General features: G+C 47.1%; 1 protein-coding gene across 1 annotated transcript in view; it reads left to right on the top strand.

Annotated features, from left to right (window-relative positions):
* Positions 1-17,500, top strand: part of LOC310862335 (cyclin-dependent kinase 17-like) — a 79,291-nt gene that overhangs the window by 33,021 nt on the left and 28,770 nt on the right. The window contains exon 3 of the mRNA XM_083770187.1: positions 8,839-8,972. Coding sequence (XP_083626313.1) covers positions 8,839-8,972 — 134 coding nt within the window. The remainder of the gene's footprint in view (positions 1-8,838; positions 8,973-17,500) is intronic.

Below are 17,500 nucleotides of genomic sequence, written 5' to 3' on the forward strand. Positions count from 1 at the left end.
CTTCTGCGGATTTTAAAGCGCTTTTTTTTTGTCAGCTCACGTTATTTCCCCGGCGGACGATGGATAACATGGCGGGCAGCGCGCGGGGGTGTCGCGCCGCCCCCGCGCGCCCCCCCGTCCCGCCCTCCAGGACGGGAGGAGGAGACCCCAGGATGGCGGAGGTCAGGACGGGCGAGGGGCTCAGGGTGGCTGGGGGGGAGAGAGACCCCCCACAGAGGCTCTCGCCCTTCCGTATGCTCCGCATGCTGGACACCTGTCGACCGCCCGGCAACCGCATCGGTGAGTCCTCCTCCCACGCTCCACTCACGTTACGATGCCGCCCGTGTTGTTTAACTCATCGGTGAGTCCTCCTCCCCACCGCTCCACTCACGTTACGATGCCGCCTGTGTTGTTTAACTCATCGGTGAGTCCTCCTCTCCACCGCTCCACTCGCGTTACGATGCAGCCCGTGTTGTTTAGCCTGTTAAGACCTGAAGCCGATTCTACAAATGCCTTCCAAATCAGCAGTTCTCAGAACGTCTCACACATTTAGTACAAGCTTACATAGTGTGGCACGAAGTGAGTGACGCTCTGTGAGCTTGTAGATCTGCTGTTTTGGAATAGCCAACCTAAAACGACACACGGATGCCTCCCTGGTTTTAATGGGTTAGAATTGTGCTGTTACATCAATAAGGATTGCCCTTCCTTTTGAGTACGTTGCCGTAATAGTGTATTAGTGCAAGTTTTAGTGTGTGTGTGTGTGTGTGTGTGTGTGTGGTGTGTGTGTGTGTGTGTGTGTGTGTGTGTGTGTGTGTGTGTGTGTGTGTGTGTGTGTGTGTGTGTGTGTGTGTGTGTGTGTGTGTGAGACTGTGACTGTGTGGCTGTGTGTAGAATATATAATAAAGAAGATCAAACGTAATGAGGCTTTAGCAGACACAAACAGGAAAATATATGCTAAGTAGCTCTCTGGCTGAAAAAGCTGATCTTACAAATCCTATATTAAATTAATGATCCCAGAAGAGTGTATCCTAGACTCTTTGATAATTCATGGTCCTTGAGGGGTGGTGTGTGCGTGTGTGTGTGTGGGGGGGTATTCCTGAGGCTGCTCAACAGGGGGTCTCCAGAGTGCTCTGGAAAATAAAGAATGCAGTTTTTATTTGATTTTATTTGATTTTATTCGGGACAATGTTTGGTAGAAATGGGTTTGATTATGATTATTATTCTGTTCACTGTTCATTCCAATATCACACACCAGTACACTAATCTGCTCTACAAGCGATTTTACAATTTTAGAGGTATTTATATTTATTTGGACCTCCTCAAACGGCATGTCCCCTCCTGCTCCCTACCTCTTGGACCTCCTCAAACGCCATGTCCCCTCCTGCTCCCTACCTCTTGGACCTCCTCAAACGCCATGTCCCCCTCCTGCTCCCTACCTCTTGGACCTCCTCAAACGCCATGTCCCCTCCCGCTCCCTACCTCTTGGACCTCCTCAAACGCCATGTCCCCTCCCGCTCCCTACCTCTTGGACCTCCTCAAACGCCATGTCCCCTCCGCCCCCTACCTCTTGGACCTCCTCAAACGCCATGTCCCCTCCTGCCCCCTACCTCTTGGACCTCCTCAAACGCCATGTCCCCTCCCGCTCCCTCGGGACTGGTGACACCAACCTCAAAGTAGCGTAGCTCGGGCGATGAGGGCTTTTGCTTTTGCTGCCCCACCCCTGTGGAATGCACTCCCCAATGCTCTCAGAACAGCCCCCACCCTCCAAACCTTCAAAACCACTCACCATTCCACTGTTTTTATTGATTTTATGCCATAGTCTTAGCCTTTTTTTCTTTTGTTGTCCCCCCCAACCCCCCTCTCGGCCTCTCCCCACGTAAGTGTCTGGGTAATTAGAAGAGCGCTATATATATATATATTTGAGATATTATAATATTAATTATAACACTAATAATCAAGTAAATAGCATTGCCAGTAAAACAAAGTAACCAGAATACAGCATGGTGAACATCAAATTTAGCATCTGCCAAACAGCGTGCTGTGGAGCAAACACTGTATGTCCAAGTAATCATGTTATAGCATAACTAGCGTCTGTAAGTAAGTATAAGTAAGTAAGTAAAGTTTATTTATAGAGCCACCTTTCACAGAGTGCTTTAACAACAATACAATTAAACAAGTCAATAGTCAATAAAACAAGTCAAGAACTAAATCACTAATAAAGTAAGGCAAAATAGAGTTAAAAATAAGTACTAGTGATACAAGGAGCTAAATGTTTTCAGTTAGGGGGGTCTCTGTTCAGATGCAGACCACCACTGAAGTGAATCGTGTGCATGGTTCCAATTCCAATAACTTGCGCGTCGTTCCATACGGAGTACCGTTTGAATTGTATCGTGCAATTCATTACAATTGTTCTCAATCTTTGATCCAGGGGCTCTCAGGGTTCCTCGAGGCGCTTCAATTTACAATTACAATTTAGGCATTTAGCAGACGCTCTTAATCCAGAGCGACTTAATATTAAGCAATAACAAAAATCATGGCATACATCACATTTATAAAAAGTACCGGTAGTTATCATGAAACATGCGTAAGCTAAGAACGTAACAGTGGAGTATCTATATCATGAAACTATATATGTAAACTATACATACTATACTATATTATATATTATACATGTGTACTATAAAGTGCTATGACTACATAAAATGCAATTCTAGTGCTGTCTACGTAACATGCTATAAGTCTGAAAAGGTGGGTTTTCAGACTACGGCGGAAGATTGGGAGTGAGTTCTGCTTCCAAATGGACTCTTGACTTCCGGGTCTATAACTCTGAGAGTGTATAAACGGAACCCATTTGGCTCCTTAACTGTGGTCCTTTTTTTTTTTCTATAATTTTTATCCCACGATTTTGTAACCCATTTTTCACCCCTGTGTCAATTATCTAATGTGATCCTGGGCTCTACACACCCTCCGCCAACCTGGGGAGAGCAACGGACTTGAACTCATGCTTCCTTCATGCCTGAGTGTCCAAGTTGCTCCTTTACACCTGACAGGGGGGAGTTTCCCTGGTTGGACATAGCGCGTGGAAGGAACACGTTATTCCAACCAGTTCCTTTCCCCTCCATCAGGCGCCCCGGCTGGCCAGGGGGAGGCAGTTTAGAGACCAGGATTACTGCATGTTTTTGTGAGGGTACCTACCTTAACTGTGGTCCTTGAAATGAGATTGTTCGAGAACCACGGATCTAGGAATACATGAAAATCCCATTAATAATTGGTAGAGTGCATCTAAATAATAATCAGGATAACCCTCTATCTAAGGGCTCCTCCAGACATGCTAGCAGGGAGTCAGTCAGCAGCAGCAGCAGCGGCTAACTAACTAACCAGGCCATATCCTGGCTGCACACTGATTATGACATTTACTGTCTGCTATTAGTCTGCACTGGAACTGGAGCTGAGAGAGACAGCAGGGAGGCAGAGAGCAGTGTGTGTGTGTGTGTGTGTGTGTGTGTGTGTGTGTGTGTGTGTGTGTGTGTGTGTGTGTGTGTGTGTGTGTGTGTGTGTGTGTGTGTGTGTGTGTGTGTGTGTGTGTGTGTGTGTGTGTGTGTGTGTGTGTGTGTGTGTGTGTGTGTGTGTGGGGGGGGGGGGGGTGGAAGGCGAGTGTGTATGCACACGTGTGACCGAGAAACGACAGTACAACACGATTTGAGCTAGTAGATCTGCTACTTTTTCTGCTTTCGAATTTTTGAATCCTGAAAAGTAACTGTTTTGTTCATGAGAGGTTTCCTCCCGAACAGAGACGATAAAGTGGGAGTGGAATTTGACTCTCTCGTGCCAGGATGTTGATGATGGCAACTGGACCGACCTAAAACTGTTCCCGGACCGGGTGACCGGCCAGGCCTATGACATCATAGCAATACCGGTTACTCATGCCCTGGTGTGTGAGAGTGTGAGTGTGTGGTGGTAGGGAGTTGTGTGTGTGTGTGTGAGGGAGTGCATGCCCATGTACGTAGATCTGCCAGATCGGTTTCTGTCAGCCAGGTGTATGTTACTCTGGCTGGGTGTAATGTTTCAACATCAGGGTCGCTGGGGTTGATTCCTGATATGACTGGTCTGATATACTGACTGTTGTTCTACCACTAACTACCATGATATACTGACTGGCCTCTCTGTTGTTCTACCACTAACTACCACCAGGCCATTCTATCGACACATTGTAGCTGCCGGGTCGAAAAAGAAAAGAAAGGGTACTTACTTTTTCATTGAGACACTGTTACACACACACACCACAAAACAAACATCGACTGTGTCGGGTGGTGTCCAAAACTGCTACTTTTCAGGTTTCAAATGCAAAGCATCAAAAGTAGCAGATCTACAAGCTTACTGCAAACTTGTTGGATCTTCTTGTGTGACGCTGTTGTCAAGTGAGGCGTTAATGTATGAAAAACACAAACAGTTGAAATGATAATAAGGTTTGTGCCCGACAGTGAGCGCACTGTCCATCAGTCCATGCCCTCTGTGGTGTCTGGGCCAGTCCAGCCTAACCCGACAGTACTGAGCATACTGTCCATGCCCTCTGTGGTGTCTGGGCCAGTCCAGCCTGTGGGCTTGAGGCTTTGGGTTATTTCCATATCACAGCCAGTGTGGTTTAAAAGTCTGAGGAGTCGTGCTCAATAATGATTCATATACAGATGGACTGTGTTCATCCATAAGTAATGACCGTATGCTCTTTATGTCAACAGATGCAAGAGCGAGGCTTAATAAAGGCATCTGGCCCACACAGACACAGACACATGCACGGGCTATAGTTCATAGCAATGAGGAGGCACGGTACTCTTTATGTGCATAGTTAATGATCTTTATTGTATAATTTGTCTATAATCCAATTAATAGAATAGAATGTAAGAATTTACGTGATTGTATTGTGCACAGTAAATATCTATTCTATAGTCTATAGTTTACAGGTATCATTTAGAACAGGGTGATAGTAGTTTTTGTGCCCATCGCTATTGTCATTTTAAAGGAAGGGGAGCGGGCAGGAGAAAAATTAAGAAAATGAAACACTAGGGGAAAAATAACATGTACGGTAGAGGCAAAAAGTTAAGTATTATAGCATAATGTACTTATCTTAGTGTAGGCCTTAATACAAAGAGTTAAAAAATTGAGCCAAATGGATGCGAAACACAAGTTTAATTAGTTCCAGTGGGAAGGATTGTAGTGTTAGCTTGCATGCTACGTAGCCACACGGCCGCACGCGTTGTCTAAATGTCCTCTCTCCTTTTCATAGCCGTGAGGCAGAGCACTCAGACCAGCTTAACATTCTTCAGATCATAACCTTGATTATATGAAGGAGACGCACACAACTGGCCTGGAAACAGCCTTCCGGCGTCCTGTGTTTCCCTCTGTAGCTGACACACACACACACACACACACACACACACACACACACACACACACACACACACACACACACACACACACACACACACACACACACACACACACACACACACACACACACACAGTCTACATGGAAACACAGAGGGAGGTAGAGATGTGTTATTGGTGTTAACAGAGAACACCCGCTATAAACAAACACCCTTATTTACCTTACTCATTCAACACACACACACACACACACACACACACACACACACACACACACACACACACACACACACACACACACACACACACACACACACACACACACACAGTTACTGGTCAACTCTCTATTCTATAGCTATCCCAATTCAACATGCCAATAAAGAAACTTAAGAAGATAGGCCTACAAACCCACCCCACACACACAAACACACACACACACACACACACTCAACGCACGCACGCACACAGACGTGGAATGGAGCATGCAGTCTTGTCTCATTATTCAGATGGATTGGTGGGGGTGAAGGGGGGTGAGGGCGGGAGAGCTTACATTGCATGTAGGGTAATATCGATTCCTGACCTCCTCGTCTTACGGCTGGCATTTCACACACACACACACACACACACACACACACACACACACACACACACACACACACACACACACACACACACACACACACACACACACCAAAAACAACCGCCCTGCCAGGCTGCTGGTATGATCCATGGTCTGGGGGCCGGGACGCCAGGGCCGGGACCCTACCACAACATGCACAGTGGGGGTGAATGAAACCTAAGAAAGGCCAAAGGTTGTGTCCTCTCTATGACTGGGACAGACACTGGCTTTATAGATGTTGGCAGAGAGAGAGAGAGAGAGAGAGACCATGAGGCAGCCATTCCCAACCTGTGCCAAGCAAAACACTACGATGTTAGTTATCGTTGCTGTCGGCCAGAAACCTCTTATGTTCACATTCTAACATTCTGTTTGTTTAATTAACGTCCTACATCGTATTACAGCATCACACAAAAGCTATTCTATTCTATTCTATTCTATTCTATTCTATTCTATTCACCATGGCTCATGGAGGGCCCATGCAGTGAGTCTTAGAAGTTCGTGGTTAATGATCATTCTCTAGAGCAGCAATCATAATGGCATGAGTTATTAAAGAAATTTGAAGACCAAAAATGTATTAACCATTAACCACACACAGGCTATCATAACACCAGTCACGCACCACAGTTTAGGAGCCCTTGCTCTAGTCTAGAAGCTCAGAAGAGCCATAGCTGCCATAGCAGTCTGCTGTTAGCTCTCCATGCTCCTTTGTTGCATTCAGGCTGCTGGGCAGTGCGTCTGCTCCAGCTGCTGGGCAGTGCGTCTGCTCCAGCTGCTAGGCAGTGCGTCTGCCTCCAGCTGCTGGGCAGTACGTCTGCTTCCAGCTGCTGGGCAGTGCGTCTGCCTCCAGCTGCTGGGCAGTACGTCTGCTTCCAGCTGCTGGGCAGTGCGTCTGCCTCCAGCTGCTGGGCAGTACGTCTGCTTCCAGCTGCTGGGCAGTGCGTCTGCCTCCAGCTGCTGGGCAGTATGTCTGCCTCCAGCTGCTGGGCAGTACGTCTGCTTCCAGCTGCTGGGCAGTGCGTCTGCTCCAGCTGCTGGGCAGTATGTCTGCTCCAGCTGCTGGGCAGTGCGTCTGCTCCAGCTGCTGGGCAGTGCGTCTGCTTCCAGCTGCTGGGCAGTGCGTCTGCCTCCAGCTGCTGGGCAGTGCGTCTGCTCCAGCTGCTGGGCAGTACGTCTGCTTCCAGCTGCTGGGCAGTGCGTCTGCCTCCAGCTGCTGGGCAGTGCGTATGCTCCAGCTGCTGGGCAGTACGTCTGCTTCCAGCTGCTGGGCAGTGCGTATGCTCCAGCTGCTGGGCAGTGCGTCTGCCTCCAGCTGCTGGGCAGTGCGTCTGCCTCCAGCTGCTGGGCAGTGCGTCTGCCTCCAGCTGCTGGGCAGTGCGTCTGCCTCCAGCTGCTGGGCAGTGCGTCTGCCTCCAGCTGCTGGGCAGTGCGTCTGCCTCCAGCTGCTGGGCAGTGCGTCTGCCTCCAGCTGCTGGGCAGTATGTCTGCCTCCAGCTGCTGGGCAGTACGTCTGCTTCCAGCTGCTGGGCAGTGCGTCTGCTCCAGCTGCTGGGCAGTATGTCTGCTCCAGCTGCTGGGCAGTGCGTCTGCTCCAGCTGCTGGGCAGTGCGTCTGCTTCCAGCTGCTGGGCAGTGCGTCTGCCTCCAGCTGCTGGGCAGTGCGTCTGCTCCAGCTGCTGGGCAGTGCGTCTGCTTCCAGCTGCTGGGCAGTGCGTCTGCCTCCAGCTGCTGGGCAGTGCGTATGCTCCAGCTGCTGGGCAGTACGTCTGCTTCCAGCTGCTGGGCAGTGCGTATGCTCCAGCTGCTGGGCAGTGCGTCTGCCTCCAGCTGCTGGGCAGTGCGTCTGCCTCCAGCTGCTGGGCAGTGCGTCTGCCTCCAGCTGCTGGGCAGTGCGTCTGCCTCCAGCTGCTGGGCAGTGCGTCTGCCTCCAGCTGCTGGGCAGTGCGTCTGCCTCCAGCTGCTGGGCAGTGCGTCTGCCTCCAGCTGCTGGGCAGTGCGTCTGCCTCCAGCTGCTGGGCAGTGTGTCTGCCTCCAGCTGCTGGGCAGTGCGTCTGCTCCAGCTGCTGGGCAGTGCGTCTGCCTCCAGCTGCTGGGCAGTGCGTCTGCCTCCAGCTGCTGGGCAGTGCGTCTGCCTCCAGCTGCTGGGCAGTGCGTCTGCTCCAGCTGCTGGGCAGTGCGTCTGCTCCAGCTGCTGGGCAGTGTGTCTGCCTCCAGCTGCTGGGCAGTACGTCTGCTCCAGCTGCTGGGCAGTGCGTCTGCTCCAGCTGCTGGGCAGTGTGTCTGCCTCCAGCTGCTGGGCAGTGCGTCTGCTCCAGCTGCTGGGCAGTGCGTCTGCTCCAGCTGCTGGGCAGTGTGTCTGCCTCCAGCTGCTGGGCAGTACGTCTGCCTCCAGCTGCTGGGCAGTGCCGTCGCTCCCCGTCTGAACAGGGTTATACAGTACAGTACTGAGTTACTGACCATGAGGATCTTTAGGACGTATGTTCTGGTATTTCGTTAATTTATGCTTTAGTTTGGTTCTGTAATTGTGATTATTTAACAAACAAATGTGTTAATCCATTTTACACACTGGGTCTCCCTCCCTTTATTTGTCATGACACCAGCACTTAGTAAATAGTGCTCACGTCGAAAACGGTTAAAAACATAAACATCCTGCAAAAATACATTTGAACTACTTTGTCTTTCAAAGGGAAGCAGGAAAAAGTCCACTCATTATTCAGCCACAGCTTTGCTCTTTCCTAATACAATACAATACACTAGCAGAAGATAGCGTCTGACAACCCTGTGTGTGTGTGTGTGTGTGTGTGTGTGTGTGTGTGTGTGTGTGTGTGTGTGTGTGTGTGTGTGTGTGTGTGTGTGTTCTAGGTATAGTCCATGAGAACGTGAAGATGGGGTCGGACGGCGAGAGCGACCAGGCGTCTGGGACGTCCTCCGATGAGGTCCAGAGTCCAGTCCGCGTTCGCATGCGGAACAACCACCACCGACGTATCTCCAATGAGGTACGCACGCACACACACACACACACACACACACTCACTCACTCACTCACTCACTCACTCACTCACTCACTCACTCACTCACTCACTCACTCACTCACTCACTCACTCACTCACTCACTCACTCACACACACACACACACATCTCCGACAAGGTGCACAACGCACACAACAATTCCCAAGGCAGTTTTTTTTGGCTCGGGGTGAAGCAGGTTATGTACTTATAAATATATGAATGAATGCATGTACTGTATGTACAGTATGAGTAAATGAATGTAATTCATGCATGGTACAGGAGTCAGGACTACTGTACTTTTCTCAAGTGTAGAGGCCAAATCTTTGTGGCTTTTTAAATTATGTAGCCTATCTCAGTGTTTCCCAACCTTTTTTGCTCCAGGGCACACTTTTCATAGCCTAAACATCTCGGGGCACACCATACGGTGTATAGGCCTATCTATATATATATACATACATATATATGTATATAATATGTATATATAATATATATATATATATATATATACGCGTCGGCAACGCGTTGTGAGCTTGTCGATCAGCCATTTTCAGCATGCAAGCATAACAGGTGTACGACGAAGAATAAATCAGGCATCACTGCGCTTCTGTCGAGGGAGGGAGATATATTTTGTTGGCCGAACGAGGCGATCATGTTTGGACATCTATGGACAGCTATTTTTCGTGGCACATTATGTTTAATCACAACAACGTCACGTTTACTTTACCTCCTCAGTGTTTGGGTCGGGGGACATGTAGGACTGTATGTGTCTGCTGTCTACGTGCATATGCGCTCTGTGCGCTCCAGTCTTTCGGGAGGGAGCGAAATGTAGCGTCTTCTGCATGCATCTAAGCATTAACATTTCAATGGCCGAGCGTCGTTAGTCTATTGTTCCGTGTTGTTGTTATCGCACGTCTAATGGTTAGACGTGTGACAACGCAACAATAGGAAGCCTGCAGCCCAGTAGCTATAATATTGCTTTCGGGGGAGGGTTAGTGTGCCGCCTGATTTTGACAGAAAGTAACACTAACTTAGTGTTACTTTCTGACAAATCAGGCGGCACACCTGGACATATCAAAGGCACAGTAAAGTGCCGCGGTACATAGGTTGAGAAACACTGGCCTATCTATATTGTGTGTGTGTGTGTGTGTGTGTGTGTGTGTGTGTGTGTGTGTCAGTATTATTATTATGGGAAATGCCTGTCTCTAAAAACGTGTGCTCCGTCGCGGCCAACGGCCGAGAATAACAGACGTGCAAGTTTACAACGCGTCGGATCCACAACACGTTGTGGGCTTGTATGTCTGTTATTTTTGCCGCGAGTCACCGTCGTACGACGACATATGAATTGCGCTGAACTGAAATGCGCCTCTGAGCGCTAATTAGACTCATTTAAACCAGTGGTTCTCAAACCGTTTCATGTCAAGGACTCCAAAATTAAGATGTATTTTGCCTGAAGACATTTTGGGTCACAGAGGATCCCCCCTCCCCCATACAGGATTTGTGTTGTTCAAATGAAAATTGTAGATCGTCTATTTTCAAATCGTCGATGAGAGTGATAGACAGAGAGTGATAGACAGAGAGTGATAGACAGACGGGGAGAGAGAGAGACAGACGGAGAGAGAAACGGAGAGAGACAGATTGCGAGAGGTACTAAGAGAGAGACAGAGAGAGAAGAGGGAGAGAAACAAATAGAAAGGTCGAGAGAGAGAGAGAGAGAGAGAGAGAGAGGGGGAGAGAGAAGAGAAGAGAGACAGAGAGAGCGAGAGAGAGGCAGAGAGAGAGAGAGAGAATGGGGGATGGGTGGACTAGGACTGGAGGGAGAGATGGAGAGTGGAGACACAGATGTTCAGTTGAAAGAGAACGGAGGGGGAGAGACAGAGAGGACAGTAATCACGGAGCCTGAAATAATGATTAGTGTTACAAAGGGAGGAAGGAATGCGTCGGAATTAGATGATAAGAGCGACACAGAAGGAGGGAGGAAGGAAGAGAGCGGATAGGAGGAGAGACTAGCGGGATTCGATGGCGGGGGGTGGCGGTGGGGGGGGGCCTGTGTGAAGACTAATTTATGCTCAGTTTCGTGACTGTGTTATGCTTCAGAAATAGCAGACTCACAAGTGTGCGAGTCTGCTATTTTAGGCGCACATGCAGCTTAAGGTGCAACCAGCTTCAAGCTAAGCTAATGGAAAATGGCAGAGGGTATTATTAACTATGAATAAGAAATAGAGGTTCCATTTGATTTGAAATTAGGATGTGCTACCTTTTTGGGGGATTTTCTTTATTTCAGTTTTTGACAGTAATGAATAACAGCTGTCCACATACATTGTGTTTGTTCATACAGATCCCCATTAGCTGACGCCTAGACGACAGCTAGTCTTCCTGGGGTCCAAGACATTGATATACATGGACAGTAATCTTGGTGTATTCATTCACACAGAAATAAAAAAATAAAAAACATCTTACAAAAGTCAAGTATCACATAAAATAAATAAAAAATTAGATAAAAGCTAAATCAACAGGAACACAACATATTTCAAATCAAAAGTAGCATGGTCAATCTGGTATATGTATAAGCTAAGATGCTATGGTTTGAGTGCACAGTATATAAAGTCTAAGTTTGCTTTTTGAAACGAGCTTTGATGTTAGGAACATTTGCCCGGAAGACGATTCCCACGGTTGACCTACAAAGCACATCCCTCTTCATTGAGTCGGAAAGGTAATAATAAGACGGCAGGTTTGAATTCCTTGAGCTTTGTAGGACTGCTGCTATTTTCGACACGCAACGACACCGTCGTGCGGCGGAGCACAAATCAGGCTTAAAAAAAAAAACCAACGTTTTCCTTCTCCCAGCCATTCTCTCTCCTCTCTCCTTCCCCCATCTGGCTTCCTCCCCTCCAGGAATATGTCCATCTTTCCTACCCTTCGCTCCATGTTCCTGTGTCTCCCCCCCTCCTCTTTCTGTCAGGAGGGCATTCTGCTGTACCACAGTGCCAGCCTCTCTCTCTCTCTCTCTCTCTCTCTCTCTCTCTCTGTCACTCCCCGCTGTCAGTGTGTGTACAACAGTCACATGTGCCACACAGAGCCAGGTCAGAGAGATGCATCGTGGGTAGTGTGTGTTTGTGTGTGTATGTGAGCGTGATAAAAACATTACAAACACATTACAGTACATTTCAGGAGGACAATGAGGGACCTACTAGAGCTGTTCTGCATTGTGAGTATACGGGGGACACGTGTATGCTCTGTGTGTGTGTATGTGTGTGTGTGTGTGTTTTGTCTCTACAATAGTGAATGAGAGGACGCGTGTTTCTTCATGTGCCCATTAATGTCACTGTTTGTTTAATCAATTTTGGACTAAACCATGTTATGCTTTAGCTTTTGAAAAATAGCAGATCTACAAGCTCGTAGCGCGCCACCGAGTGGCGCGCTACGAGCTTGTAGGTCTGCTATCGAAGAACGACTGACATAGAAACATAGCTTTTTCAGAAAACTGTCAGGATGTAGAAGACATTTTTAGAATCTGATCTCAGGTCAGAATGTGTTAAGAGTAGCATGGAGTATACACATGTACTGTACATGACTGACGTGACTGACAGTCCATTATGATGTTATACTGTGAATGTAAGTCTTTTTCAATTGATGTTCATGTTTTAAACATTGTTGCGCGCCAGTGTCACGTGCAAGCATCTACAAGCTGTATATAGATTAGTCTTCTTCATAGGGGAGGGCATATACTTGATTTATACATTTTGTGTATCTATGTTTTGTTTTGTTTTGTCTTGTTTTGTTTGTTTCTGGTTGAATTGTTTGTAAAAAAAAGTGTCGTTATGTATGAAGTGTATTTTGTGAATCTTGGACCCCTTTGAAAACGAGATGGTTCATCTCAAGGGATTGTTCCTAATAAAGACATTTCACACATACAGTACATGTGCATAATTATGCATAATTATGCATTGCACGCCATTAAGTCGCGGCAGTGGCTCAGGAGCTATAGTGGCCACTAGTGGCCAGTTGTGGGGAAACGGAAAGTTCACAATTCCATCCCGGGCTGCCCCCCCCCCCGCCTATTGTGCCGAAGTGTCCTTGAGCAAGACACTGAAGCCCCCTAAGGGCTCCCGATGAGCAAGTTGGTGCCTTGCATGGTTTCCTCCTCCTCGGACCGTGTATGTGTGTGTCTGTGTGAGTGTGTGTGAGTGTGTGTGTGTGTGTGTGTGTGTGTGTGTGTGTGTGTGTGTGTGTGTGTGTGTGTGTGTGTGTGTGTGTGTGTGTGTGTGTGTGTGTGTGTGTGTGTGTGTGTGTGTGTGGACCTCATAAACTAGACCTCCAAAACTATTCAAATTCAAAAGCGTCAAAAGAAGCAGATGTACAAGGTGAAAATGCACCGCTTGGCGTTGCGTTTTGAGCTTGCGGATCTGCGGATTTGCGTGATGCTAATTTACCGTAAAAAACACCAAAAGTTAGATTATGAAGATAGGATGTTTCGCCCCGACAGGCAGCACAGATTTCTGAAGTGCCAATCTACAAGCTCACAACAACATGTCGCGTTGAGAGCTTGTGTAGATCGTGCGATTTGACCGTGCGACACCGGCACGCAACAACACATAAATCTGGCTTTTACACTTGGCACTGTACTGTACTTGTATATTGATTGTTTGTGCTTTGCCTGCATCTCCAGTACAACACATACGTCCATGTAGTGATTAATAATGTACAAGCAGGTTTCTTTTCCCTCAGCTGTGCGTCTGTGTGGGCGCACTGTTTGTTTGTTGTTTTTGCCAACAACCGCAAGACACATGAACCACAATGAAACCGCTACATTTCGATTATTTGCGTGACAATTAGTCGGCAAATAAAATGGCATGATGGATGGTGACGGTCCCTATAAGTGTGTGTCAACGCCCTTAAGGCAGCGGCTCACATCGTCTCTGTCGGTTGGAAACATCATATGTCCATAACTCAGGATTCAAATTAAAAGATAACAAAAGTAACAGATCTATACAAGCTTGAAACACATTGCTTCGAGATTGTGCTGCAGTAGTGCTGCAGTATGATCAAATAGGGCATTCATTTACAACAACAAAAAAAACGTAAAATATGGAGATCAGAGGTTTCTGCCCGACAGCAACACTATGCGGTGCCACAGGCTGTTCTGCAGCCTTTCATCTGCACATAAACACCCCCAGAAGCACACATAATGCAGTACAGTACAGTATAGTACATACATACGTAGGATATTGGGGTCACATCCTGTGGGGATAGTGGGACCGAAGCCAGCCATAGTTGTTGGCTGCCATGGAAACTGTGTGATTGGCATCTTGCCGCCTGTAGTCCAACTACTGTACATCCCAAGGTGTGTAGAATAAGAGGATCAGGGATGCATTGTGGGAGATGTAGTGCGAGGAGGCGCCGTTGGCTTGCTGCACAGCGTTCCTGTTAATCTGTCACCATTCCATCTTTGTCGACACTGTATGAAGACTGTAATCAGGCCTAATCTGCAGTGAATGCAGTCCTTACTACAGCTGACTGGCAGTTTGTGTGCTGTGATCCTCTAATTAAGTTCTTAATAATTATCTGTGATACCAGATTGTGTCGCAATGCCTTTAACATGTTTTGGGGCTTTTTTGATAATCGCTAATATTTACAGCAAAGCGGCGCTTCCAGTGACTAGGCAATGCTCAGCTCGCTGTCTATTCAATTGCCTGTAGCAAGATGGCCGCCTGCACAATGCTATTGGAGCAGGGATCTTTAGAGGCACCTTTCTCGGAATGAGGCTCAGATTGAGGTGGATTGGACAACGTGACGATGTTGGGGCTCAATACTAAATAGTCGCTATCCCACGGTTACAATATTGATGCTTCTGAAGACTTTTAAATATACAATGCTCACATTAGCTATAGACGAATTCAGAAACGGGTCTCATGGTCGCAGCTTACGTATTTCCTGTAGGCGGACTCGAATAGCTGTGGGTTTAAACCCTCACCAGGAACACCTCTTCTACTACAGTGAACGGTAGAGTGTCTGCCTCAAACGTTACTCTTTTACCTGCTTTTTACTAACACTAACATTACAAAGATGCCCAGAACATTGAGATGAACCTGTTTAGTTTATGGCTGCTCCAACATTAGTGGCAACATTCCAAAATAATAAAAAAAACGGAATGTCAAAATATCCACCGTGGTGTCTGAGACCAGAGCCATTGAGTAATGGTTGAGACGAAGCAGTGAAAGTGAAAGGTTCACTGTAGTAGAAGAGGTGCGCCTGGTGAGGGTTTAAACCCTGCAGCTATGTCGAGTCCGCCTACAGGAAATACATAAGGCCATGAGGTCAGGTCTAGGGTTGGGTTTTGGGTAGGGTGCCGGACTCATGACTGCAGGACTGTTAGTACGTGGGACCAGACACATGCACCCTGGTTAAGGCACGCACCGCATAGCCTCTAATGTGCCGGGTTTGAATCTCAAGCCTGACAGACCCTTGCTGCATGTCACTCCCCGACTATGTCCTGTTCACTGTTCACTGTGGAGAATCAATAAAGGCAGAAAAAGCCCCCCAAAATATATATCCAAAAGGAATTGGGGTCCTTCTCCTTACATACAAAGCCCTTAATGGCCAAGGACAAATCTACAACAATACACTGCTAACTCCCTTGTCAGCTACTGCATGCATGCACTGTGCTCTTCTGCTGCATGGTCTAACCTGCTGAGGCGGGCGATGTCGGTGTCACAGCGCTTAGTTCTGTATAGCTTCACGAACGGTCGTTAAATAAAAACCACACACCTTGCCTGTGGAGGGTGTAATGTATTGTTGCTGCATTGTCCGCTCACTGCTTCCTATACCTGCCCCGCGAGCCTGGTGTCAGATAATAAACAACAGCTTACTGGCAGCATGAATGGCTGGCAGTAGCATCCGTTTTACCTCGTTTAGTACTGTGCATTTGGCCTCGTTTAGAAGACATTTAACTATTACTTCTTCCACCGTTGTTGTTTTCATCAGTGCTCAGAGTCAACCTAGACAACTCTGAATGAAGAATGTGTGCTCACTCATGCAGCGCACTTCATTTTTAAAATGACAATGCACCGAATTCCCTGAATGTTACCAGCGTAAGGTGGTAACATTCAGGGAATTCTGTGCATTGTCGTGCGTGGCAGTGCATATTTCCGAACGCACCCATATAACGCACCCACCCTTCAATTTGCTTGAGGTTCAAGCCGGTAAAACCTTTATTGTCCACAAGGGAAATTTGTCTTGGGCTTTCACTTTACAGCCACACATAAAACATCAATGACAAACAAAAATACATTACAGAGTTAGACACAGCATTACACAATTGCACACATGATGTGGATAATCACAGTTACTGCTGTTTCAGTGCCTCATTCAACATCTTAGGTGATGCTTGTACAAACGATTGTTTTAATCTGATGTACTTCCACTTTGGTTTTTTGTATGTTCTCCCAGAGGGCAGAAGTACAAACTCGCCATTTAAAACATGTGTAACATCACTGATAATTTTTTTAGCCTGTTTTAATGTAGCCTGCTCATAAATAGACTGCAGAGAGGGGAGTTGTCTTACCCCTATGATCTTCCCTGCACCAGTCTGAACAATTTGGACCTCAGTTGCGCTGAGAGATTACCGAACCAAACTGTGATGTCAAACCTGACCAGGCTTTCCAAGACTGCTCGATAGAACACTAGGAAATGGAATGGAATGGAAAATACTTTATTAACATACACTAACATACATTGTTGGTCAACACCATGAACCCTGAGACGTCGAAGGAAGTGCAGTCTTTGCTGTAGTTTACTACAGAGACTGTCAACATGTGTATTCCAAGTTAGTGAGTTGTCAATACAGATACCCAAGTTAAGTAGTTACAGTACATGAGGAGACCTGTGAGATGGTCGAATCATGAATGACCACAGGCCTGTGATCACCTCACCAATACGCTTAGGGTCAAACACCATCTCCTGTGTCTTCTTATTCTTAACATTGACCCATTTTGGGAGGGAACCCCTTTTGGTGTTAGCATTATCCATTATGTTATGCTTTAGCTATTGAAAAATAGCAGATCTACAAGCTCATAGCGCGCCAATCGGTGGCGTGCTATGAGCTTGTATGTCTGCTACACTTTTTGAATTATATTAGAGAAGAAAATGTGTGTGTGTGTGTGTGTGTGTGTGTGTGTGTGTGTGTGTGTGTATGTGTGTGTGTGTGTGTGTGTGTGTGTGTGTGTGTGTGTGTGTGTGTGTGTGTGTGTGTGTGTGTGTGTGTGTGTGTGTGTATATATATATATATATATACAGTATATATATATGTGTGTGTGTGTGTGTTGAACACCCGGTGGGTTATATCAGTGAGATCAATAACTTTAAAGACTGGTGTGATAATAGCCACCTTATGTTAAACACCACAAAAACCACAGAGATGATCTTCGATCCAAAAGGTGTCCACATCCATGACCCAGTGGTCATGGGGGGCACGCAAATTGAGCAGGTTGTATCATACAAGTACCTGGGGATCCAAATG

This window comes from Protomyctophum parallelum, assembly GCF_964188405.1.
Source record: "Protomyctophum parallelum genome assembly, chromosome: 7".
Taxonomy (NCBI): Eukaryota; Metazoa; Chordata; class Actinopteri; order Myctophiformes; family Myctophidae; genus Protomyctophum; species Protomyctophum parallelum.